This window comes from Balaenoptera borealis (assembly GCF_965194805.1).
Source record: "Balaenoptera borealis genome assembly, chromosome: 17".
NCBI lineage: Eukaryota > Metazoa > Chordata > Mammalia > Artiodactyla > Balaenopteridae > Balaenoptera > Balaenoptera borealis.
In genome coordinates, this window is record NC_138876.1 from 67,186,107 (window position 1) to 67,213,788 (window position 27,682).

General features: G+C 41.8%; 2 protein-coding genes across 12 annotated transcripts in view; both read left to right on the forward strand.

The window, feature by feature from the left end:
• LOC309614787 (uncharacterized protein) overlaps nucleotides 1-27,682 on the forward strand; it is a 379,456-nt gene that overhangs the window by 230,559 nt on the left and 121,215 nt on the right. The window lies entirely within an intron of this gene.
• The window catches only part of EYA1 (EYA transcriptional coactivator and phosphatase 1), a 324,909-nt gene continuing 306,913 nt past the window's right edge, over nucleotides 9,687-27,682 (forward strand). For 2 of the 11 annotated variants that reach the window (XM_082363446.1, XM_082363448.1), the window contains exon 1: nucleotides 10,607-21,281. In XM_082363446.1, the coding sequence (XP_082219572.1) occupies nucleotides 21,156-21,281 (126 nt within the window). In that variant the 5' untranslated portion in view covers nucleotides 10,607-21,155. Of the gene's footprint in view, nucleotides 9,977-10,244; nucleotides 10,501-10,605; nucleotides 21,282-27,682 lie in introns of those variants that run through there. The other 9 variants (XM_082363449.1, XM_082363447.1, XM_082363453.1 and 6 more) reach the window with 7 other exon arrangements.

Genomic DNA, 27,682 nt, shown 5'->3' on the forward strand with positions numbered 1-27,682 from the left:
CCCGCGCTAGGCATTATTCCAGAGGCTGGGCATACAGCCGTGTCATCCTGGACTGGTCACTTGACCCCTCGGAATGTCATTTCTTCATCCATACAGCTGCAGGGTTGGATGACTACAAGGTCACTGAGATCCCTTCCATCTGTCAAATATGACACAGGCGCGAATGGGTGTGCCCTCCGCTGACGGATGAGCCCCCTACTCCCGGCGGTGGGCGGGGAGAAGGACCCGATAGGCCCTTTGCTGCGGTCACTTCTAGGCTGGCAAGACACTATTGTGCTAAGCCGGAAAAACACAGCCGTGCGAGGGTGCGGGAATCTAAGTCACCGCAGCCCCCGCAGGCTTGTTTTCCAAAATCCTACCGCACGCCTAGGTGCAACCTCTCTTCAGAAGCGAATTCTTACTTATCTGACCGTCCTCGGTGTCAAAACAGGCCTCTGCAGCAAGCCGGCCGGCATCAGGCCCCTTTCGAGCCCGGGGCCAGGGGCCCGGCCAGTCCTCACCGGGCTACTCTTGGCTGCGTCCCGGGGTCCCACTCTCGCCCGGCGCTGGGAGGAGAACCGACTCCAGCCCGTGGAGCCAGGACCACCGCGGTGGCCGGGTCCGGGCCTGCGCCGCCCGGCGCTGCAGAGCCGAGCCCTGGGTCCCGCGCTCATCGCGGCGCCCCCCCCACCCCCACCCCAGCGTTGGCTTTCCGGTCCCAGTTTCCATCGAACCTTTGTGAGCGCCTGTTCTCGCCTCTCGGGTGTCTGTTTCTAGCTCAGGCTGAAAGTGGAGTTCGAGGACGAGGGAGGGGGCCGCCCCGGCGAGCCGTGCCTCTGGGGGTCCCAGCGCGCGCTCCCAGTGCCGGCGCGGGCAGGCTGTTCCCGAGCCCCCGGGGCCCCGCGCCGGGGCAGCAGCGCCCCGCACCCTCTCCGCGCGTTCGATCTCCCCGACGCTACAGGTGGCGGGCAGGGCCCGGGCCCCCCTCTCTCGCCCAGGCCTCCCGCGCCTTCTTCGGCGCGCCCCGGCGGGTGAGAGGCAGCGGTCTCCAGCGAGCCTAGCCCGGCGCCCTTCCCGCCTGCGGCCTCCTAACATCACCGCCGCTGAGCCATCCTCTAACCTCCCTCGGTGGGCTTAAAGCCTCGTGGTCCTCCTGGCTCATCCCTCGCGCTCCCTCCCCCAGCTGCCGCATCCCGGAGCTCGGAACCTGCGCGCGGGTCTGCGCCGCGGCGTCGACGGGCTGGGCCGCTGCGAAGCTGGCGGGGGAGGCGGGGAAGGGAAGGGAAGGGGAGGGAGGGGCGGGAGGAGATGGAGCCCAGTGAGAGGCCGTGGGTTCGGGCAAACTGATCCTCGCAGGGCTAAGCAGAAGCAGCTGCTGGTAATAGGCGCCGCCGGGGAGGGAGCGGGTTTCCCAGTCCCGGTCGCTCGCGGCTGCGGCGGGCGCGCGGAAGGCCAGAGCCACCGCTGGCAGGAGCGAACCGCAGCGGAGGCGCCCGCACCACCGGCGGGCCTCGAGGCAGACCCCCTTCACCTTGCGGGGGACCCCTCAGTCCCAGAGGGCTTTCCTGATACACCCTCCTCACCAGGACGGGGTAGAAAGCCCCTCACACCCCACTTCCTACTTCTCCCACCCGAACGAGCGCTCTCCTTTTCCCTCCTTGCACCCCAAGAATGGTGCTTAGATGGGCGTTATTCAAAGCCTGCTAAGGAGGTGGGACCACGGCCGGCAACTGAAGTCCCCTCACCTCCTCCCCCCACACCCAGCATCCTTGCAGAAGTGGCCAAACACTTCCCATTGTTCTGAGATCAGGCAGCAAGGACGCGCTTCACTTAGAAGTATTTCTTTGGTTCTCTTCCCATGTACTTCTAAGAAGGGAAATAAGGAAATGGTGCCTGTTGCAGTTTCAGAAACTTAAAATATTAGACAAGTGTTTGTAAATGAAAACATTTGGAAACTTAGGACAATTAATAAGCACCTGAAAATCCACGACAAGCCGTAACAACTGATTTTTTATCTATCATTTTATATCCGTCCATGATCCATCTAAATATGAAAACCCCGTGATTTTATGTAGTTTACATAAACCACAGGCATCTGGCTTTTGCTCTTGAGTTTTTATTCCGATACATTCATGAGTTGGCAATTGGCCCTCAAAACCTACTGAATACGTATTTTAATCCTGGAAAAATAAAATTCAGCTCAATTTATCGCATTTACATCTTATGGAGTTTTTTTTTTAATTGGGGGAAAGTTCTCCAAAGTCTTCCCCTCTCCCACCCCATCCCCCCTAGAGCCCTACTTTCACGGCCTCTGGTTCCACTGCTTCAGCGATATCTAGTAATAAAATCTTTGCGGTCCCAGAATATAATCAATCTAGAATTTCTTTCTTTGAATGTTTACATCATGCAGAGTTTTCGTTACAATCTTGTTAACATGTTTTGTTTAATTCAAGACATGTTAGAAAAGCAAAACAAAACTGAACGTCCTTATGGAGGCAATAATTTTTCTTAAATCTTGATTGAGATATCAGCGGTAGCACTTTGATTTACCTTTCCTTCCCAAAGAAAATTTGTGTTCGATTTTATTGATCAAATGGTGTATCTACGTTGACCAAAGTTTGTCTTTAGATCCTATTTACAGTCATATATACTTTTAGCAAGTAGAAGGTACATTTGGAAGCAAAACAGCTTCCAGAAGAAAACCACTCTCTTTCACGCATCTGCCTACCTGTTTAGCCACCCAAAATATATCCTAAAGAGATGTCTTTTCATCTTTACTTCTCTGATACTTGAGGGCTTCAGGTCTCTCTAAATAAATGAAATTCGAATGTCTTGTTTAAGGGAGACTGTGCATTTCTGTATCTTGGATTTGGACAAAGGAACTGTTCATAGACTTTGGGGGAAATAATCTACTCCTACTTGGAAACAGCCCGGGGAACAGGATCTCTCTCTGAGGTTTCCCGGAAAAATCCCCACCGCGGAAGCTGCTCCTACATTTATTTCCGTAGACGCGTCGCTGTCCCTCTTCCACTTCTATTGGATAAGTGCAGCTGTGAAGAACCAAAAACAATATGTATTGGGAAAGAAGAAGGGAGATTCTCGAATTCTACAGCTGTACCATAATTTCTAGTTTCACTTCTCTCCTCCTCACCTCCCCCATCCTCCTATCCAATTTTCAGGACCACGTGTGCGGTTCTACATCCCACAGTCTCTTCTCGAGTTTCTTAGATAGTTTTTGTTTTTTTCCTCTCAAGTAGTCAGAAAAACAATGCCGAGGTGGGGGTGGGAAAGGGCCTGAAATCGAACTGCAGAGCCAGCAGGCAGAGCGACCGGACGCGCCTGCACTCAGTACCAGCAACCCGGAGTCTCCGGGGGCTTTTCCGAGACTGCCTCAAATGCAAATGTGCAGCGTCCTGGGCTGGAGGAAAAAGACGAGTCTTAGGAAAGGAGCTAGACTTCCGTAATGTGAAGGCGAAATCGACAAAGACAATCCTCCTACCTGAGGTGAATTTCGCTGAACTATCTGAACCGGGCTCAAGTCGTTCCACGGTCTCTGGTCCTGCGATTCCTCCCACGTCGCCACAGACCCCGCGCGACCCCAGACTCTCTCGGTCTGTCCCTCTCCTCAGGCTTCCTAGCTCAGTTTTCACGTCAAATGAGCTCCTTGCAGCCACATTCGCAGTTTTTCTTGAACAGTGAACCCCTCTTTCCGAGGCAAACGGTTCGATTAGCATTTCTAGCCCACGTTTAAATGTCAACAGACATTCATCCCCGCCTGTGTCTGGCCTCGCTGGAAATCCACTTTCAACGACCCAGGGTACAGGTAAACGCTCTGTGCGTGCGTTTTGCCCCCGACGATGTCATTGCATCTGATTGAACTTCAGTATTCCCCGTGTTGCTGGAACAACACCCAAACCTATTGAATGAGTGACCTGAGGCTGCTGCGAAATTTTACATTAACAACAAAGATGAAAAAATTGCTATAAGCAGTCACACTGCAGTGACCACAGGGATCTTGTTTTCTTACATACGGAAGAATAACTCCTTTTTCACTCCAACAAACATTTTGCCCCAGCTGATCACCAGTGGTTTCCTTAGCTGATTGTGAAGTGGTTTGAGTTTTCCTCTTGCCTACATAAATCAATTTTATGATTTGAAGGGAAATATCTATATCGTGTTAGATTTAGGCAAATTATTGGGCTCGCCATTTACTTCAGAATCTACAGCAAATTAAAACATGAAATCCTGGGACAAAGATTTTAGAGGAAAATGGCCATGAGCTGTCAGTCAGCATGCTGTGTGTTCTGAAAACTGAATGATGAAATTTATCTGTTAGATTCCTTCCTTGCATACTCACTATAAACATCATGGGTTTTGGCTATGATTCAGTTAACATATAGATATAATATCATGTAAAAGCACTGGTTTAAATGATGCACAAAGCAATGTAAAGTGTTGTTCCTTGAAGAATAGCTTAAGCTATCAAACATTTGGTAGATAAAATAGAGTACCCTACCAAAACAAAGCAAGCAAACAACATGTCTGGTGTTAGGAGAGAAACCACATGGAGGCAAAGAATAAAACAAAACAAAGGGAAAAAACAGACATAAACAAAAACAGGAACAAAAGAAGTCAACCTCAATCAGCGGTTCAGCTCTCTGAATATCTAATATTCAAGGACATGTTAGGTTTTCATTACCAAGAACATCTCTTCAGTGCCTCTTGTTACATGTTAAGAAATAAAGACAATTACAGTGTTGGAAACATAATTTTTCTCACTCTAAATATTTTATGCTTACCGAACAGTGGATTGTTTGCTTTCTCCTTTTCACTACTCCTTTGGCACTAAATTTGGCACTTAGATGGTGCTTGGTTTGGCATGCAAGGCAAGGCAGTTTGAAAATTATCTTTACAGCTACCTCTGGTGCTATTCTTCAGGCGTATTGTCGGCCAATAGAGAGCTGATTGTTTCGTCTAAATGGGCCTCAGCCCACAATCTATGCTTTTATAGAATAACCCTTTATATTACATCTTTTCAATGAATCCAAGCATTCTTATCCTGGGCTTTCTGAAATCAGAGTGTACCTGCTTAGTTTTATTTTTGCATGATGACAGAACTCACAAAATGGAATAGATTTTTAAAAAGTTCAACAGTAATTTACAACTGTAAACCTAAAGTTAATAAAAGTACTATCAGCTATCTGCCAAATACATGGTCAGGAGATAGCAAATGAGATTTAACCTAGATAAGTACAAGTAGTATGTCTAGGGAAATATAATCTAGAAGTCATAAACTAGAGGTCCAACTCCATACTCTTCATGAGTCAAACTCCCAGATATTTCCATTCTCCTGGCCATTAGAGTTTACTTATGAAGCATGCAGTTCTGTTCTAAACTACACTGGAATAACAATTATGTTGGATATATATATATTTTTTAATGCACCTGCAATTTTATTCTTGGAGGAAGAGGTGCTATTTCTTAAATTTCCTAGTTGTGAGAAAGAAGAATAAATCTGATGCTTGTTTGTCATGTGATATTATAGGAACGTAAAAGGAACAATCAAGCCGCTGCCTTTGGGGTGGAGGGAGAAACAAGTGATTTCCACATTGAGGAATCATATTCCTCCAAAACACTTGTTAGATATCCTCTCTTTATAAAGGAAAAGGCAGCTCACAAACAGATATGTTAATAAGTAGAATGATCTGGATAAAAGAAAACTGGAAGCTCAGGAAAGCTCCATCTATAACAGTAGTTGACAATGAAAAGCATATATATGCCAAGAGAGAAAAATGATAAGAAGAGAAGAAAAAATAGGCAAGTTAGTTAAATATGCAGAAGGATTACATCTCAATCACTTTGGAAGATTCACCTAAAAAGAAAAGATCAACAGAACGGGTGTGGGTTTTTTCTTTTTTAATTAGTGAAATATACAATTAAGTTTACCATAGTAATTATTTATGAGACAAAGGATATGGGTAAAACATCACCTGAAAATTATCCCAAGTCTTTGCTTTAGTAGAAATCTGGCCAAGAATCCTAGTCTTGCACCCCTCAGTTGGTGTCCTAAGCTAGAAGTGCATAAGGATGAAAGTAAACCTAAACTTGTTCCCTTCACCCCAGGTTCTCTCACCGCATACCTCCAAAATCCCTGGTGTGATTAACGCATTTGATGATGTCCTTTTAGAAGTCTTGATAGGGGGAAATGTATTTCCTGACATGAGTCAACAATAAATGGTTTAGAAAACCAATCCTAATGTAACAAGAAATTGGATGGAAAAGTCAAAAATTTATGGTTCATGTAATAAGTTCCTGTGTAGTGAATAGACTTCTCCCTGGTTTATCGCACATGTTTTTTTTAGGGGAGCAATAGGCATTTAGTCCAGCAAACTAAAAAGCACAGGTACTTTTTATAATATAAAGGTCCTGGAGTATAGGGACCATGCCGTGAGTCTTGTGTGTAAGTTTTCTTGGTATTATTATTTCTAGGGCCTTGTTGTTGCTCTTCAGCAAGGTGCACGCTACACTGAAGGAATTAACATGGTTCCTAACAGCACTAAGTGATTTAACTGAGTGAAAGAAGAGAGGCCAGTGTGGGGAAAGTGACTGGTCTTTTAGAAGTTTCTTTAACTGGTTCCTGTACATAAGAGCATTTGCAACTCACACCTGGAGACTTGGCTTCGCTCTTGGCTGTTCCCATATGGTCCAGTCTTCTCTCCCCGATGCTTAGGGGTAAATCTTGACTTAAACTTGTGGGCTGGATCTTCATCCTCCTTATGAAAACTCCCATTAGATGCATTTGACAAGTTTCTCTACATGAAATTACATTGCCAAACTAAATAACAAAGGAATTTTTAAAAACGTGGTGTGTGTGTGTGTGAGAGAGAGAGAGAGGGAGAGAGAGAGAGAGAGAGAGAGAGAGAGAAAGGGAGAGAAAGAGAAAGAAAGAAAAGTCTTTTGAATCAGGACTAGTCATAACATACCCGTCAGTATAGGCAGAATACAAATACTCAGAGAACTACAAAACTGTTGATTTTTGCCCTCTGCCGTCTGTGGATCTGTATGTGAAACTTTGATATCAATGTACATTTCTGTCACATGTGTTCTATATTTATGCCATAAGCCACAGGATAACTCTACACTTAAGGAATTTTTGTGCCTTTTTGTGCAAAAAACTTTGTCATTTCTTTATTGTGCACAGTGTAGGTTAGGCTAGCAGTTAGGATTAGCATTTTATGACATGTAAACAGCTGAATGTTCGAAGTCCAATATAAACTAACAGATACATAATTGAGTCCTTATGGCATTTACTAGTTACTCACATGGCAATTCAACAGATAAATATATCTCTATATACACATCAATAGATGAATATAGACTCTCATATGTATTCTCAAATGGAGAATTGTGAATATATGTTTTATTGGGTTTTGGCTTGGCGTTGCAAAGGACATTTAAGTTTTTACTGAAAATTTTATTCATAATTGCATTCATGTCAAATGAAAAAAATAAGTATATTTTATGTCAAAAATAAACCTATCTTGGGTGGTATAATTCATTTGCAGATTGTGACCCTATGCCCAGGCAGGACTGTAAATCCACACCATGTGCCTGTGACTGATTTGGGATTTGGATTTCTGATTTTGGCTGAGAGATGTGTAAAAACCTCAAGTAGTCAACAGCTCCCTACTGGCTGTGCATCTGAGGGGCTCAAGAACATTGTTTATTCCAGCAAGTGTCTGGAATACATTATACTCGATAAATTGGCTCCTGCTACTCCCGTTTTGGAGAATAGGAAGAATTTGTATACTGTGCTAAAATAAATGTACTTTGCCCAAATAACAATTTTCCTTAAAAGAAAAGTCTAAACATGACTCTATCTTCTGAATCTAGGATTGCCAATATTTTAAACACATGGCATTTCTGAAAGAGCAATAATGAAATAACTCTCCACACTTTCAAATTCAGAAACTGGTACAAAATTTAGATCTGTTTTTATCCAAAGGCCACGTGAATCTAGGTTTCGAGAAGTTAAAAAATTAAAATGATAGGACATTTGGGTTGAAAGTTGTTCTATATATGTATTTTAAGAAAATACCAGAGCTAAGGATCAAAAGACTCCTTGTATTAAAACATAAACATTTTAGACTATATGTTACTTCTGAATTACATTGATTTTTCAAAATATGATTTTCAAATAAATAACAAGCCTGTCGTTTTTGACAAGAGAAACTTTCATTGTCTTTGGTGAGTTCTTAGCAGACACATGTTTGGTAGTTTTAGGTTATTGTTTGCTCCCTCCTGAAATAATACTTTTGATCACATATGCTGTAAGAGATTCTAGATTTGCTTTTTTATGTTATAGAAATTCCTTATATTTGTGAATGGGTAGAAATGATAAGCAATGAATTCAAAAAGGCAAAGCCGTCCTCAACAACTGGCTGGTTTGGATAATGTTTCTATTTGGACAAGGTATTGGGGTCTTACTGGGCTAACATAATTTAGCAATGCTTTGACTTCTACCGGAAGTCCTCTTCACCCAACACACCCGGCGTGTTTTGAAAAGTTTCCGGGTCTGCCTACATATAAACATCCAACAGTTAAGATCAAAAATCCGTCTTTGTGTAGATTTCCAATTATCTCCTGTGTGTTGGTTTTATCTTCCAATCTATAATCTGTGGTCTTTGAAGGTGAAGGATTAGGTCTCATTGTTCTGACTAGAGCTTCATAGTACCTACTACAAGTCAACAGATACTCGATGACTGATAGAAACAATAGCAAAGCGTGTGAACCTAGCTGATTCTAAAAGAGCCTGTACCATAATACCCGTATTCATGCCCTGCTTTCTACTTTCCGAGGGCCTTTTGCTTACATTATCTCATTTGATGTGAATAATTGAGTGGGGGTGGGAAAGGGATTTCATATGAGAGGGAGAGAGAAGTGCAAACATTTGAAGGCTCACTGGAGGCGATGAGTCCTTATAAGAGCAAATCATCAAAGTATTTGCATATCTTTCGCTGCTTGTGATTGGATCCTAATCAAGTAAGAGGAAGTTCCCGAAGAAGGAGTAGCTCAGGTTACCGGCCTGTAATGGATGCTTCATCCAATGCTGAAATACCTTACGCGTTGAATCAAGAGTCTCTCTGGCCCCTCTTGAGTCACAGATGCAAAAGAACTTTGGGGTGACAGAAACTTTCCCCTACCCTCCCAAAGGGTTCCTTGATGCCAAGAAAGACAAAACATTTAGTAGCGAGGATACTGGGCTAGACGTGGACGTTTCGTCCAGGCCCCCATGCACAATTCTGGGCAATCCACTTACCGCTCTTTGCCTCGGTTTCCCTAGCTCTAAGAACAGTACGTAATTTTAAGACCACTTGCAAACTTATTTGATTCCGGATGTTTTGATAAGTTTCAGTCTGATGGCTTATTGCTTTATATCCTCCCCACACCACCAGGAAAAAAAAAAAAAACCCACTGTGTCACTCCACCCACCTTTCCTTCGGGGCTACCTCCTGCACACCCATCTCCCCCGTGTTAACAGAGCAAACGCTACCACCCCGTGCCTCAGTGGAAACACTGCGAGGGCCCAGGCGTCGGAGCCACCCCTCGGGGCGTGGGCACCAGGCCCAGGCTCCGGCTCGGGCGCCGAGGGGAGTCGGGCCCCGGGGAGGGGGGCGGGGAAGGGCGGGGAAGGGGGTACTGGGAAGACCGGGGGTGCCGGGAAGAGGGCTCCCCTCGCCAGCGCCGGCCACCGCGTCGCTGCGCACTCAGAGCCGCGCCAAGGGCGCCCCGCGACCCGGAGGCACAGGCGCATTTCCGAAGGAAAGAAAGAAAAAAGCTTCGACTGGCTCGAATTTCTGGAAGCCAGAGCCGTTTGGGCCCTAAACACCGACACAGAACCCCTCTTAGCGCTGCCCCGGCCTCTCCGTTACCCATTTTCGGTTTGGTTTTGGAAGAACCGGTTCCTCGGCCCCGCGTCGCCGAAGCTGTGACCCGCGTAAGTCCAGCCGCCGGCCCCCTGTCGCCGGTCACCCTCCCCTCGCGCGCTCCCTTCCCACCTTCGCCCCCGGCGGCCGCGCTCCCGCCCCTGCCCCGGGCCGCCCGGCCGGCTCTGGCCTCCAGTGGGGTTGCGGTGACCGGGAGACTTTGTTGTGAAACGAAATCTGACCCTTGGGCGCCGAGGCCGCGGCCGAGAGCCCGGGACCGTGACGCCCGCGGCCCCAGCCGGGCCAGGAGGGGCGGGGGCGGCGGAGGGGGCGCAGCCGGCGCGGCGCCCCGACCCCCCCCCCCCCTCGCCGACGATCGCGCGCGCGCAGCGCCCGCTCCGCGGCCCGTCCGCCGTCTCCTCGGCCGCCTCCTCGGCGTGGGCACCGCCGCCAGGTACGCGGAGCCACCTGGAAGGACGCGGCGGCGCGCGCGCAAAATGGGGACGCGCGTCGGGAGAGCAGTGAGGGGACGCCGGCGTCGCCCCCGGCCCCGCGGCATCAGGGCGCTGCACGTGGAGGGATGTGTCTAGGGCCGGTGGGTTTTCCTTGGGGGAGGTGACGACTGATGGGGACGTCGGGGGACGGAATGGGGGGGGGGGGCGTCATCTTGGCCTTACTTGCTGTTGTGATTGCCGTCTTGGACGTGTGCTTGCGTTTGAAGCTCCAGTGATAGGAAATATTCGGGGAGGAGGCTGAACAAACGAATATTTATATTTAGTGCTTTCTGGCCCCCGGAGTCCCTTCTTTTGGCCCAAAGTGGGTTGTTTGGTCCAATTAACAGAGACCAGTTAAAAGAAGTAGCAGATGAATTGGAGGAGGTCAACGACGGCGAGGCATTATTATTATTCCATGAATAATTAAGAAAGCAAGGAAAAATAAACAGGATCTCTGCTTTAACTGTGGTGAGAATAATGCAAATGGTATAAACAACTTTCATTGTTTCCTTCATGTTAAGACCCACCCAAGTTTTTTTGTTCCGGAAGCCAGACTGACTAACGCTAGCTAGGTAAGTCATCTCATAAAACTCAACGCTTCTTGAAAAAATTTGGGTAGGAGAACGACTCAAACCTGTCAAGAAATGTGAGTTGATTGTATATTCAAAAGAATCAGTGGCGAGTGTCTGCACAGAGGATCCCAGCTAGGAGTGGGAAGTGCAGGGCTAATGCGGGAGCAGGATCTCCGTGGAGGCCAAGGAAGGCATTCTTCCATCCTGTTCAGAGACCCTAGTACCCTAAGAATCCTCTGTCTCTAGTCAGAGCTGCTCATTCAGCCAGCACTGGGAAAAGTGCCACGTACCAAACATCTTGTTACATGGATTAAAATGGTTTCTGCCCTGAAGGAGTGGTCTGGTAGACAGTTGTGACCTAATATGACTAGTGCTCAGATGGAGAAACACAGATGGACCCGGCTTCCCGGAAGCAGGACTGGATGGGTCTTGAAGGCTGTGTAGCAATCTGGGTGGAAGGTGCGTCCTCCAGGCAGAGAGCTGTTGGCACCAAGGGCATCTGGAAGTGGTCTGGTGTAGCTGCAGGTGAGCCAGGAGAGACCTGGGACGCAGGACAGATGTGTAGGGACGGTAGCAGGGGACAGATTGGAAAGGGCTTCCATGTCAGACCAAACAGACTAAATCAGACTTGTTCCCTATTTGGAAGAGAGCAAAAGCTCACAAGTTTCACAATTTGGAACATGTGAAGAAAGCCTTGGGGAGAAGGCAGAGGAAAGTGTTAATGAAGATGTTACAAAATAGGAAGTATAAACAAATGATCAGTGGGATTGTTTAGCCTATAAAAAAGTCAAAATGTTCACAAAAGGAAATTAAAGAGAGGGAACATAACAAGAGCAATATTGTTTTACTAATTGTTATCTCAGTAACCTGAAAGGCAGCTCTGAAAAGCGTCCAGTTACCCTATTCCATGATAATTTTTGAACATAAAAACTAGAGACGATTTAGCATATTGCATTATAGTTTCATGACCTTTCATCCTTTACAAAGTGATTGTTATCACCCACTCACACGTTTATTGAGCATGTATTATGTGTAGGACGCATTATCAATCTTCTCCATCCCATAAGATGGTATAGATGTCATTGTGCCGATGAAGAAACGAGCTCAGAGAGGTTCATTAATTTTTCCAAGATTGCAGAGCTGATGAGTGCTCAAGTTACGGACTTAAATCCCTACCCAGCTTCTCCAAGTTTTCCGTAGTCTTTTCCTCTACCCTTGGACGCGTTGGGACTAGCTGTCTGGGGCTTTCTCTCCTTTATCATTTCTGTCAGTGACTTGAAAGAAGGAAACTAAAGGAATGGTTTTGAGGTTGGCATATTATACAAAGCCGAATGGATGTCTCAGGTCGTTTGCAGAAGCGTTTGTGTATCCCTAAGCTCAGTAAGTGCCAGTGGTGTTTGGATCCAGAGGCCACTGATCACAGACATGTCCTGTGGAAGGGGATCAGAAAGTTAAGTAACTTGTTTCTAAAAGGATGAGTAATTAAATTTTGAGCCTAGAGAGGAGATCTGATTGTAATTTTAGGAAATATCATCGATATCTTCAGATGTTTCAGGGATTGTTTTGTATCAGGGGCATATTAAAATACATTTGTGCTTGTGCAGAAGAAAAATGGACCCTAGAAGAGAGGGTTTTGATCTGTCTGTTTCGGCTCAGTAGAAGGGAAAACCTCGTAAAGGTTAAACCTTCCAGCTGTAGACTAAATGGCTTGCCAAGTTGGTGAATTTCTGTCCCCAGAAGCGTTCATGCAGAAGCAGGTTGGCTATCAGTCAAGGAGGTTTCGGGTGATTCCTGCCCTAGATGGAATTTGGATTCTACAACTTCCTTCCGTGGCTCCATCACAACATCCCATACCATGTATATTGCTATCACATTGAACCACCCAGTAGCTGTTTTCTTAATGAATTAAGGGGAGAGAGCTTTCTTAAACTTTTCAAGTTTCGCTGTAATGTAAGTTGTCCTTTGATTTTAAGAAAAGAGTGAAATCCAAAGAAATCCTGAGTCAGTGCCTCTCTTCTGACAGCTTAATGCTTTCTCCATTACCGTCTTTATTTTCGGTGTTTTGGCCTCTGAGACGGCAGCCCTGCAGTCTTATTCTGCATCGAGCAATCCTTACTCTGGTCGAGACGCAACTAAAAATAAGAGTCAGCATCCAGGAAATGAGGAAATTGCTTTGCTAAACTTTGCTTGTGATTGTCAAAGGTAAAGGAGCAGGGAGGCATTTATTCTCCGGTTCCTCCTAAACTACACATGTAATCTGCATGCATTCTAAGGTCTAATGAGGAACGTGGGCCCCCTGTAGTAAATACGTTCCCTAATGAGCTGAATATTGAAGTCTCTGCCTCTATCCATGGTTCAAATTGCCTTTGAATTTTAGCAGCAAAAGAAAAAGAAATGTCAGAATCTGAGAAATATGTTTTCACCTTATTTTTATGAATAAAACTGCTTTTTTGTTCTTGACAGCTGAACTTATTGTGGGTTAAGCAGTCAAGCAGGAATAAATGTCACGTGCATCAGAGAGGAGTGTTGGTGGGTGAACATCAGCACTGATATCATGTTTGACTTGGAGGGGCAAGAACTTATCATCTCCAATGAAGAAGGCAGTCACTATCAAAACCGTTTGTTGCTTCATTAATGGTACTGGGGGAAAAAGATGTTGACAATTGTTAGGAAATATGAACTGTGGCACATTAAAATTGGGATTGACATATATACACTAATATGTATAAAATAGATAACTAGTAAGAACCTGCTGTATAAAAAAATTAAATTAAATTTAAAAAAATCATCTTTATGAAATGTATAGTTCAGTGAATTTTGACAGTTATGTACACCCATGTAACCACGACCTTCAAGATATAGAACGCTTCTAACGCCTCCAAAAGTTCCCTCATGCCCCTCACAGTCCAATCCCTCCCCACGCCCATCTCCGTCCGTGGCTCCAAGCAATATCCTGCTTTCCATCCCTGTGGATGAGTTTTGTGATGTCTTATTAGCATCTTCAGAGGCATTCGATGGTAGAGCTTTCTATGTAAAAGCAAAGGAGTAGATATTTCAGATCCCCTGTTCTTTTGAATGAAGTAAGAAAATTCATCATTTAGTGATAGTTGTTTGGACAGTAGCGAACAACCACTGAATGGAACCAGTTTAGTTTGCTACCAGTTGTTCAAGAGCATAAGTTATTTTAAAAGTACAACTATAGTTGTGGGAAACTGAGAAACAATTTCTGTGATACATTGTAGACTAGCAATGCCCCAAATTCAGTAGCTACAGCAGAATTAATACGCCAGCCTGGTGAAATTTTAGGTGAATTTATCATGTGTGATTATGTTTTAGATTTTTCTCTTAGATGCCTGAATTTCCTTATTACATATAAGATATATAGGCCGGTAGTTCTCAGGCATTGTGCTATTATAGCACACTCATGTTCCTCAAGTCCATCACGGGCGTGCCATCAATCATCATCCGTGGGCAACACTGACTTTTTCTGTGCTTCAGTAGAAATTATTTTCTGACAATGGCTGTCAGACTCAACCGACTAAGTCATGTGACATGGTGATTTACCTTGCTGAAGATAAGAAGGGAAAATGATTAGCATAGTGGTAAAAGATCCCATGTTCACTGGAATGCATTTTCACCGTTTTGTTTTGTTTAAAGACTTTTTCTTTTCTTTTTTTTTTCAGATTTTTAAAAATTGAAGCGTAGTTGATACAATGTGTTAGTTTCAGGTGTACAGCAAAATGATTCAGTTATATGTACATGTATATCTATTTTTTTCAGATTCTTTTCCCTTATAGGTTATTAGAAAATACTGAGTATAGTTCCCCGTTTTGACTTTTTGTCTTCAGTCTATGAGAGCAGATTCCATTCAAAGAGCAATGTTGAGTAAAAGAAAGAGCAGGTGACGAGTGTGTGAGAACCATGCTTACATTTATCAGCACAGTGATAGCCTACGCCAGTGATTTAGTTAAGGCTTTCAAATGGCCTGCCATGGTCTTTAGTATTCAAAAGTTTGCCATGAACACAAAAGTTTTGTAACCTCTGATATAGGGAGGTTCATGAACGTTGTCAAGTTCCTTTGTAGCAACTTTATTGACTATTTTAAAATACGAAATCTATGTTTCATCCTTCCACTAGGGTGAGTGTTGTATGAGAGAAAAATCTGCATAAGTGAATTTGACTTCACTTTAAAAGAATTACTAGTTTTAGCTATCATACCTCTTGATCCTCTGATTAGATTGTTTGGAATTTATCCTTAAAGAAATAATTGAAAAGAAGGAAAAAACTTGTTGAGTAAGGATATTGAAGTGTTATATGCTATAGTGAAAGAGTGGAAAACCCCCCCCCCAAATATCCCACTTTATAGGAATATCTCCCTGATGGAATATTACATGGGCATTAAAAATGATAGGGATACAGACTGTAAGATACTTATGAAATGATGTTAAGAGAAACCAGAAAAACGCAAGCATGAAGATTTGCTCTGATTATATCTATGTAAAACTATGTACACATACAGACAAGTTGGGTTGATGGAATTACAGGTGTGTTTCTTTAGAGTTTTCTTTATATTGTTAATGTAGAAAGTACTACATTGAAATAATGTGTAGGTCTAATGCTCTTGAAAACATCGTTTGAATTCAACTTTAGTTACTGAATAAACACGTCATCATTTTCCTAATTAATGTCAGCTCATTGGGTTGCCTTACATTCTTCCTCTGAAGACAGAAGGAAATTGCATATGGTGGAAACAGAAATCTGATCATATTTATTCAGAAGTTCTGTAAAGAATAGATGGGCTTCATACTTAAAACTTTAAAACGGCGGTACCAGTAAATCAGTGGAAAAGCTATAAAAGCAAATTGGTGTCGACATTTATTTCTATAGAAACTACATCTCCAGCTGTAGAAGACTTTCACCAGCGTAAAGAGCTGAACTTGTTTTTCGTTAACAGCTTCCGTGGTTGGGATGTAGTCCTTACAACAATTGGAAAGAGAATCTAGTTTCTGAATCTGACTCACCTGGGCATGCTCAATCTCTGTTTTCCTCGATATAACCGTATTTCTCAGGAAGGTGAGGAAAGCAAAGAAGAGGTCACCTTCAGACACAGCTGCTTATGGCTTCTGAAGCCATGGAATAGTGAGTTGAAGAAGTCTCTGGAGGTCATTTATCCAATGGTTCATTTCACTGCAGGCTTCTGTTTGTAAATTTTCTTAAAGACCCCTTGATTTGATATGTTTATTCAATCTGCAGTTGTAGTCTTCTGGGGACATACTTCAGAATAGCCCTTTTCTTTTCTACAAAGCAATGTTCAACCACTAGTTTCCTTCTGCCTCTCAGGAATGTTAGAAAACTCAACACTTGGTGAGAAGGCAAAGATGAAAGTGATGGTGTGTTGTAATGAAAATACTCTTTCATCCAAGGAGCCGCAAGTTATTAACAGTGTCTGATGGGTCTCTGGTTCATTAGAGATGATTTATGTGTCATCTAAACTATAACCCATTTTTCAAACCCAGCCGGAAAGATTAAAATATACGTGATGTATAAAGTTTTTAAAAAGATTATTTTCTTCCCAATCATATCAATCCTCACCTCCAGCCCCGCCTTGTTTTTCTTCAATCTAGGAAGTCTGTTCCATGTACCTGCCTAGAGCCTTTTTCTGCCTACTTCATGCCTCTGTCACTTGCACACTTATCCCAACTTCTCTTCTCCCAATCTTTTGATCTGACAATAGATGGGATGTTTGCGATGAGCTAGAACTAAAGTAAAAGTAAGAAATGTTTACAGGTGAGATGAGGTGCAGTTGCTTATTTTATCAACTGCCTGATTTTAGCCAATGGGTGGAAAAGAATAGGAAGTGTCTGTGTGGGGTGGTGAAAATGGATTTCCAGAATCCAGAAAGCTTGAGGTTCAAAGCTCTTGAGTACTTTTTTTAAGTAGCAAGTGCTGTTTGTAGAATTGGGGAGAAAAATTGTCATCCTGGGGAGAGTTTAAATTATAGCAGGAATGCACAGAATAGAAGTTTTGTCTCATATATGTTAAAGTTTTTGTATTTAGAACTATTTTGTATTTTAACAATAAGCTTGTTAGTTGCAGTGGGGCATAAAATATCATTTCCAAATATGCATCACTGAACTCTATAGGTATCATTGTAATGCCATCACCAGGGGTGCAATTTCATAATGCCTCTGAGCCCCCAAAGGGGATTTTGTGTGATTGCAAGATTTGTCAGATTGTCATGTTGATTTGGTGTTTTCTGTAGAGTCTGTTTTATCAGTGTATAAATCTAACGTTTATTTACCATTGTGTATTCGCTAGTATGTCTACATTAATTTCAGCCCCTTCCCAGCCCACTCCCCCAAGAGTGCAAAATGAAGTTCCTAAGGCTTCTGTTAATCTTGTGTCAGAAGAGTCTATGTAGTAAAGTTCACTTTTCCATGGTGTTTCATCAGCAGTCCATGGGATTGGGACCGAAGAAGGCATAGTTCCCTCAGGTGTTGGAAAGATCATTTCAAACAGGGCCGGTACTTCCTGTTTCCTCCTTGTCCGGGATGCCTCCCACTGTCCCTCTTGCCACCTGCCCGCTTCTGCTGGCACCAGATGCTAAGGTGGGCCTATGGCCTGGGGCTGTGAATGCAAGTCAAGAGCTCTAGGTGCCCCTTCCCTGTCACCTGTGGGCTCTGGTGGCCTTGGAAGGGGTTGCTTACCACTGTCTGTCCTGGAAGAGCATCTTCTTTAGGTGGCCTCATGCAACTAGCAAATATGAAATATGTGCCCAGCTGTACAGCTTTTTCTCACTGTTTTGCTCAGTTGATCTTTTCTTCCTCCTTAAGTGGTTAGTGAAACCCATTCCAAGAAGAGGCTTCCAGGCTTTTTCTCTATGCTCAGAGTGGATAACTGACTCTGGAGTGTTGAATTTGGGCAGCAGAGCCCCAGGATGTGTCTCAGTCCCTTTTTTCTTTATTAGGGAACTTTCACTTGAGTGGCTAATAGAAAGGTGGCCTTCCATTGTGTACACTCCAACCCACCCCCTACTTCTGGAGGGTACCGAAGAGTTGACTCAGCAGTGAGTAAATAAAGGGTTTGGTCTTTGGAGGTAAATGCACAAGTGGGTAATTAACCCAATTCCCTGCTTTGGCATGGTGAGTGCTGGGGATGGGTGTATGGACGGGTAACCGCCACCAGGCTTATGGCATCCAGACACGTGGGGATACTTTTGATATCAAGACACCTCCTGCCTGTACTGCCCCACAAATCTCCTGAAACAAATTTCATGTCACTGATCCTTCCATCAATGTGCACCTCCCCACACCAACACCGTCCTATACCTAGATCAGCCTCCTTGGACATTCTTCTACCCCTTTTTTTCTAGGAACCACTCCTTGGTTTAAACAAAGTCCCTTTGAAGTTCACCTCTAAGTACTCTATAGGTCTATATAGTTTTATGAACAGCTACTCCCTATGTGTGTAATATGTAGGTAGGCAGGTAGATAGATAGATAGATAGATATGAACCAATTAACCTGTTTTTGCTTGAGCCTGTTTCTTAGGGTATTTGAACAAATATTGATGACCTAAAATTCGATGAATCATTTTTAAATTGACTGAATGATAGCACCACCGTTTAACTGCCCATCTAATTCTAGCTCAGAGTTTACATGTATTCAAAAATTGTCATGTATCAATAATATTCATTCATTCACTCATTCAAAATATTTAATGAATGCCATATGTGACCAGAACAAGAGAGTAAGGCATGGTCCTAGCCCTCATGGAGCTACAATCTAGTGGGGGGACAGGTAGAGAAATAATTAGATAAGAGCTATAATGGGGGCCGGCTTATTTATAAACCATGAAAGATCAAGTCCAACAAGGGAATTAAGGGTTTACCAGAGCCAGGCTCCTAAATATCAGTAGACCCAGTCATGGCATATATTTCATGGTTTGGATTGACATGTAGAAATCTGGAAACAACTATGCTGATTTAGCAAGCGGGAGGATTTGTAAATAAAGTCCATGGGTCTCTGTGATTTTGTGATTTTTGAGTGGTAGTCTTTCTTAGTGGAGACATCTACCTGAACTAGATGAATGCTGACTGTTTTGGCTTCTCAATAATCTCAGTCTTTTCTTTTTAGGCCAGGAAACAATAACAAACATAGTATTTAGTACAGAATAGTTTCATCTTCAGAAGAAATAAAATTACGAATGAAATACCTTTCATGCTCATGTAACTTGACCATTCTTAATACCTTAAACTGTTCAGTAAGTTCAATATGGAAATATGGAAAAGAAACACATGGGAAATAATCCTGGAATATCAAATATACAGACTTTGATTGAAACATGTTCTGAGGACAGGTATGGAGAGGATGGGAATTTAGGGGAAATCAGAGGGGGCTTTGTCTTGGGCCTGCCCCCTTCTGTGAGGAATGAGACCGGACTTTGTCTCAGCACATATAGGTGCACTGTGGGCGATTTATGTGAAGGCACTTTGTAAACTGTAAAGTGTTTTCCCAATGTAGGGCAGAATTATGATCATTATTTTAAAATGCTACTTTATTGCCTGGAGAAGTTAACGTGCCTCCAGAGAGTAACGGAAGCAATGAAAAAAATCTAGTTTCTGTAATATCTCTTTCCTAATTATGCAAGAAATCCTCTAAAAGCAATGCGGGTGGATTTTAAGATTTGGTTCTGAAATTTTGTGCAATTCAAAATAGAGTGGTATATTGTGTTTCCTTGGGTTAGCAGAACTTAAATACATCCATACGACTTTTATTTACTTGTAACCTGAAATTATGACATTGTCTTTTGTTAAAACTACAGAAACACTCTGCTTTAATAGGGATTCTCCAAATTTTAGGAGTTAGTTAGTTATGAGTTTTATGTTGTCCAAGAAGCATCACTTTTGTGTTAATGGCGGGTAAGGCATATGTCTTCCAGCATTGATAATTGTGAGCAAAAAATCATAAATGAGAATTACTCTGGCATTTCAAAATTACATCCCAAATGAGCCATGTTTGGAATATTTTACCTGACAATTAGTGTGTAAATGCATACTTTCATAAAATTATAAATCTAAAATATATGATATCATCCAGTTGAAATCTCCCATTTCATAGATAATAAAACTTAGGCTCAGGGAGCCAAAATTATTTGCCCGAGGTCATTCAACTAGTTAGTGGTGGAGTCAGAACCTGAATTCAGACCTTTTGACTTCCACTGCGGTGCTTTTCCTACCATGCTGACATGCAGAAGTTTAAGTACCTTTACGAGAAGTGATACTAAAGTTTACACTACTACATGTTCTCTGTTCTGTAATTTTACCTTGGGTGATATTAAGATCGTGTCTATTTTTTTTTGGTTAAATTTACATGCTTATTTAACTATCTGTGTTGAAGTTGATGCGAGGTGTGTAGATTAATTTCTTAGTTGCTAAGACCAAGCAAGAAAAACTGGGAGTTTCTTTTGGTTCCTCATTTGAGCATGAGTATGAAAATTAATTCTGAGAGTTAGGAAATGAGAATGGGCAGCTAGATGGCTATATTGTTATTATTATTTGCAGATAGCTAAACATAGACTATATTTCAAAATACTACATTTATCGTCCATGTCTTGAAGCATGCCCAAACCCCACTCTTCTCGAAGGTGTTGAGTCTCTGAAGGTTCAGAATTGATCAACTGTGAAACTGTGACCTAAAGTAAACTTGCTAAGAAATGGTATAATAATATCCTTGCCCTGAGGGTAAAACACTCAACTCTAGATTTTTCTCTTTTATCCTTGCTCAGACTACAATCATATTTCTTTGTTAGTATTTCCTCTTGGCATTGTGGTACAGCTGACGTTGATAGATAGCATGGAGAAACCGAATTCAAAAAGAAAAAAAAAAAAAGGGGGCTCTTGGACTGTTGGCTCAAAAATAATGCGTGTAGAAAGCTCTCTATCTGCCCTCTTCATTCTTTATTTTCCTTGGGCTGCAGCTGCTGACAGCAGACACACTGAGCTATAATTTGGCCATATTTGGCTCATGTAAATTGTGATAAACAGTGAGCCCATAATATTTATTTTAAAGATTCAATCAGTGAAGGTAAGCATTCTTGACTTGTGTATACATGCTAGTAAATAGAAAGCTACAGACGTAAAGATCAGCTCTTAATTTCATGCCACACAATTAATACGGCGGCTTGATGCTCTGTTCATCACAGGTGCTGGGGTGTTGGAACCCTTTGAAGAAGTGTGTAGCTAATAGCCCATATATAATTCGGAAGAAGAAATCTTCAATGGAAGACCCCCAGGGGATAAATGGACAGTCTGTAAGTAAACAGAATGTCAGTCCTAAGGCAAGAGTTATTACTCTTAAAATCGTAATTACTATTTTTGTTGTAACTTGAGCGTCTGGAAATTCCTCAAAAGCTCTGTACCAATTTTTAATGATTTTTAAAGTTATGAATTAAGTAGTACATTATTTCATCAGCCTAACCTAATTTATATCTTTTTTAAAGGTATCAGTTATCAAAAGTAGAGGTCTAGAGGAAAAAACCAACCTTTAGTATTACTTAATTATACCAATATGCTTAACATAATTTTTAGACTTACATTTTCCTTTGCCTCAGGGAAAACATATATTTGTCTCGTGAAACTTGAAATTAATGTCTAAGTTTGGATTGTTTTGTATGTATTTGTTTTGATGTATACGTGTGTGTGTGCGCGTGTATCTTTAAAATGTGTGATTTAAAAAAGCAAAATAAAATAAAATGTGTGGTTGGTGCGGGAGTTTCACAGTTTGATAAACTCTCGAGTGGGCTTTAAATTAAGGAGAACCTGAGGCTTTATTTTGTTTGTTTATCTTGTGAGCACAAGAGAAAGGGTTCAGAAACGTTCCTCAAGTTCGTATCGGGAAGAAAAAAAATTTCCTTTGGCTCATAAACAAATATTCCCAATAAGAGTTCATCTTATAAATAGCCTTTGTTTCGAACTTAAAAAAGTCAACGGATTTTAATTTTTAAAAAGCCTATTTCAGTAAGTTAGAGTTGTTTCCTTGGAAAATTTCCATAGCAATATTTGGGGTGGCACTATGTGACTTCACCTTTAAAGGTCTTTCATCAGTTATGATGCTTTTAGACCTGTGGTTTTGTAGCTCAGCTTTTTTTTTTTTTTTTTTTTAACATCTTTATTGGAGTATAATTACTTTACAATGGTGTGTTAGTTTCTGCTTTATAACAAAGTGAATCAGTTATACATATACATGTGTTCCCATATCTCTTCCCTCTTGCATCTCCCTCCCTCCCACCTTCCCTATGTAGCTCAGCTTTGTTCACCATAGAATTATTACAAATCCGAAGTGTGATCTTTAGTAATGGCATTGTGGTTCCTGTAAATGTGTGTTTTACAAGACCTTCTGGTGGTTATGTAATAAGCAGTAACTGCTAATGGATTAGTACTTTAATAACAAAGGGTCAAGTGCTATCAAGGTGCTTCTGCAGTCATACTGTATGCAATTATAGAGTGTATTTTATGGCTCTCCTAAATCATCTTGTGAGGTAATTCACATAAAGCAGTTCGAGATCACTCTGTATGGTGTAGCTTTCACCCTAAACAGGAAAAGCACCCTTAACACGTTTAAGTTGTTTGTTCGGCCTTTTAAACCTATGTTATGGGCCTGTGATATTCGATGTTCTTATTATATGAAGAATAGTTTTGGAGTGCATATAAAATAAGTGAAAAATAAATGCGCGAATAACTTACTATTTTCTGCCCCTTGTATGTAACTTTGCTCCTTACATTCATGCACGTTGCAGTGTTGGCGAATCACTAACAGATTTAACAATCTCTGCCAATAAATGCTGCAGATAATATTTCTTTTGAGGTTTTTATATTCTGCCAGTTCTCATTTAAAACTTAAGAAATTAAGATTTGAGACAAGTAAAAAAAACAGGTAAAGAATATAATGATCAAATTTTTGTACCTGTCCTAACAAAATGGTGTTTATTGGGCCATCTCATTCCATATCATTTGGAGGTGTTTGGATACGTGAAGAGTGAAGCAGTTTTATTCTTGAAAGATACTTGGCTGCCTCAGAAGTAGAAAACTAGGGAGTGATGTTTCTCAAGGGCAAACAGTGTGTGGCATTGGAGAAGCCGTTTCCGGGCATTTTGGCCCCTGCCTACTCAACCACGAAGGGCAAGCAGTCTTTTCAGAGGTCCCTGTGTGTTGGGCCCCAGGTGGGCTCCTCCAGGCTCACTTTCTTTGGCTCTCAGGTTTCCCCTTTTCTTAGGAAGGTGCGGAAACAGGCTTAAGATGGGAAGAGGGCCTAGAACTTAGCTGAAAGCAGTAAGGTAACTCAAGAAACTGAAGGATTTTTAAAAATTTATTTTTTTATTGAAGCATAGTTGATTTACAATGTTCTGTTAATTTCTGCTGTACAGCAAAGTGACTCAGTTATACGCATATATGCACTCTTTTTTATATTCTTTTCCATTATGGTTTATCCCAGGATATTGAATATAGTTCCCTGTGCTATACAGTAGGACCTTGTTGTTTAGCCATTCTATATTTGTAGTAGTTAGCCCCAAACTCCCAATCCATCCCTCCCCCACCTCCACTCCCCCTTGGCAACCACAAGTCTGTTCTCTATGTCTGTAAATCTGTTTCTGTTTCGTAGATAGGTTCATTTGTGTCATAGTTTAGATTCCACGTATAAGTGATATCATATGGTATTTGTCTTTCTCTTTCTGACTTACTTCGCTTAGTATGATAATCTCTAGGTCCATCCACGTTGCTGCAAGTGGCATTATTTCGTTCTTTTTTTATGGCTGAATAGTATTTAATTGTATATGTGTACCACATCTCCTTTATCCATTCATCTGTTGACAGACATTTAGGTTGTTTCCATGTCTTGGCTACTGTAAATAGTGCTGCTATGAACTCTGGGGTGCATGTATCTTTTCGAATTAGAGTTTTTGTCTTTTCCAGATATCTGCCCAGGAGTGGGATCACTGGATCATATGGTAGCTCTATTATTAGTTTTCTGAGGAACCTCTATACTGTTTTCCATAGCGGCTGTACCAACTTACATTCCCACCAGCAGTGTAGGAGGGTTCCCTTTTCTCCATGCCCTCTCCAGCATTTATTGTTTGTAGATTTTTTAAATGATGGCCATTCTGACCAGTGTGAGGTGGTACTGCATTGTAGTTTTGATTTACATTTTTCTAATAATTAGCAATGTTGAGCATCTTTTCATGTGCCTATTGGCCATCTGTATGTCGTCTTTGAAGAAATGTCTATTTAGGTCTTCTGCCCATTTTTCAATTGGGTTGTCTGGTTTTTTTTGTTGTTGTTGAAGGAAACTAAAGGATTAAAAGGAGACTTGGTACCAGAAATTCTTGTACTTCCCAACGTGACTTGCATGCCACATTCATCTTTCAAAGTTTTGCTTAAAAAAGTCAATATATTCAGAGTAAACACAAGAGTATACTGTACCCCCAATATTCCTAGGATGTAGCCTCCTGACCATAGTGGCACTTTGGAAATACATCTTTCATGTGACCAGAGACCAGGGGCAGAGGTGAAGTGCTTCTCATTTTGATCCTAAGGAGATACAGTCCTGGGCAAAACATTTAAATCAGAAATTCCACCTTTCTTATTCTGGAATTTTCTGCTTGTGTGTTTTCCGCATCTAGAAGGAAGTAGCTCGAGATTTTGTAGGTTTTGTCGACTCTTCACTTGCCTCATGAGGACAAAAAGGAGAGGAGGACATTTGTGGGGCTTTACATCATTTTGGTGATAATTCTAGCCACTCCAGTATCCCCTCTTGAGGAGTCCCATTTGGATAAGCACAGCCCCATTCTCTCTCCGTAGGTCCATGGTTGGCCTCTCCGAGGTAGACACCTCTGAAACACAGACATCAAAGGGCCAGGCTATAGCTGCATCTTTCAGTTTCTTTAGTTTATGAGGATTTCTACAGGGAAATTATGTCAAGATAAGAAAAGCACTTACTAACTCTTTTTAAAACAGTGAATTAAAAAATAAATCACTATCTTTTCCTTAGAAGCTGTGGGCTCTGCAGTTACCTAAATCTTGTGTCTGATTTAGATGGAATCCTGGTATCATGAAAACTACGTTTTAGATATGGAATCCGAAGACTGGGTTTTAATTTTTACTAATTGTATGATCCGGGGTAGATTTCCAAGCATCAGTCTCTTCAACTAGAAAACAGAGATGATAATATTTACCTTCTCTTATTTAAAATTATAATTTTGTAGGTCAAGTGGGGTCATTATTTAAAAGTTCTTTGATAACTGAAAAGTACAGTACACCTCTCATGCACTTTTACTGTAAATATCGCTAAAAAAGTGTGGTCATGGATAAAAAGTTATCTGGCTGCCTTCAAGTCCACAATAAAAAATTTTGAATGCAACCATTATACCAGTGCCAGGTATTATAAACACCAGTACTACATATGTTTGTTTATGTTGTTAGCTGTCGAGGGAATCAGGTCTTCTGAGACTCTAAAGGAGCTTTTTATTATAAATGGTAGATTGTTAATTTACTTTTATTACAAAAATTTCAGATGGTGATATCTTAGAGCTTTTTGGAATAATTATATCTTTGGGCTCCATTGTATTCTCATAACTGCATCTTCTTTAGATTACGGTAAATTTGAAATGCTAACAGCAGTTTTTGCTGAGATGCTGGGTTTTGCAAGAAAACCATGAACTAAAATATGTATGTACCTTATTTCTATGTTTGGACATTCTAAAAAGGCAAAGTGACTTTTAACCAAAATGGTAAAGTTAAATATATATTTTATTAACAGAGAGAAGAACACTATTAAGCAGAGATTTCTAAAAGTAGTATATATATATAGGTACATTACATCTGTATAAGTCAAATTAACTGGGAAATTGTAAATTAGGTCAAGATTACATTTATTCAGCTTTATCATGAGTGAGATATTTTATGTAAGTGAAATTTTTAGATAAATTAGAAAATATAGAATTCATTAGTTTTCAGTTTCCTTTTTAAAATCATGAGTGTCTTATTGGAAGCCTGTATTAGTTCCATCAGGCTGCTGTAACAAAGTACAATAAACTGGGTGGCTTAAAACAACAGAAATTTATTGTCTCACAGTTCCAGAGGCTAGAAGTCCAAAATCAAGGTGTTGGCAGGGCTTTCTCTGAAAGCTGTTGAGGAATTCTTCCTTGCTGCTTCTTAACTTCCAGACCTCTATAACAATCCTTGGCGTTCCTTGGCTTGCAGCTACTGCGCTTTGATCTCTGCCATATTGTCACTTGGCATTCTCCCCCTTACCTCTGTCTCTCCTCCTCTTCTTGTAAGGACATTAGTTATATTGGTTTAAGGACCAACCTAATGACCTCATCTTAACTTGATAGCATCTGCAGAGACCCTTTTTCCAAATAAGGTCACATTCACAGATACCAAGGATTAGGACTTCAACCTGTCTTTTTCGGGGGGATACAATTCAACCCATAACAAAGCCCAAGAAGAATGTGAGGCTTCAGACCTTATCTGTTTGCCTACCCATCCCACTTCCCTCCACCTTAGCACTTTGAATAACTCTAGTTTATTTGGTTGCAAGTAGTGGAATTTGCCATGAGCTGGCTTAAGCAAACAAAAGAAAAGTCTTAAGAAAGACTTAAACAGAAGGAAAGTCTTAAGAAAGGAAATTCAAGCAATTTTCTTTCTATTTTTCTCTGAATATGTTTTTCAGTCCTCTTTTTCTTTGTAGACTGGCTTTTGTACTTCCCTTGTGTAGCGTTGGCTGCCTGCTGACCATGGTTTACATGTTACTGAACCATCCACCATGCAGAAAGACTCTGCTTGGTGCTGCATGAGTCATGATTCTGCGGCTGATGCCCAGAGAAGGAACTGAGCAGACCACCCAATAGGTGCCTACCATGAACCTTCAAGAAACCCCCAGTTTGTACTCAGGGAGGCACTGGTTTGAAACCACAGTTTTAGTCCTATCTCATCATCTTACAGATTTAGCCTTTGATGTACCATCACCTACATGCTAATCATTTTGATGGAAATATCTACTGGTGAATATGTATATAAAATTCTTTCCTGATGACCTAAGTTCTTTGTTACAACTATCAGTTATAAGCTGGATCCCTAATAAGCTAGTTTCTCTTCTCCCACTTGATCTGACAGAAGCAATGCTTTGCATTTTCAGCCCCAGGCAGTAAAGCCTAGAACTGGGGCTAACCTGGCTATGATGGGTACACGGCAAATAGATGCTACCTTGAAAATGGAAGGCAGTTGGGCATAGTGAAGAAAACCTTGACTTGGAATCAGAATACTGAGTTTTGAGCCACAGCTCACTGACTAAGGCACCTTGGGCGAGTTATGTTAACTTCTGAGCCTCAATTTTGTTTTTATAATTACAGATAATAAGATCTATATTGCTGGGTTTCTGTGATGAAGAAATAAGATATCATATGCCAAAGCACTTTGTAAACTATCAAGCAATATATACCGCCTCTAGTGTCAAGCCCTGTGGGGCATCTTTTTGCAAAGGGCAGGACACTCTGTGTCAGACATATCTGCTTCAGTCTTTGCCCTGCACTTGGGCAAGTTTTTAAACCTCTCTCAGCCTCAGTTCCTTCTCATTTGTAAAGAAGGGTTAAGAGTACCTTCCTATAGGATTAGAGATAGCATATGAAAGACAGCTAGTGAATGAGAACACAGTTTT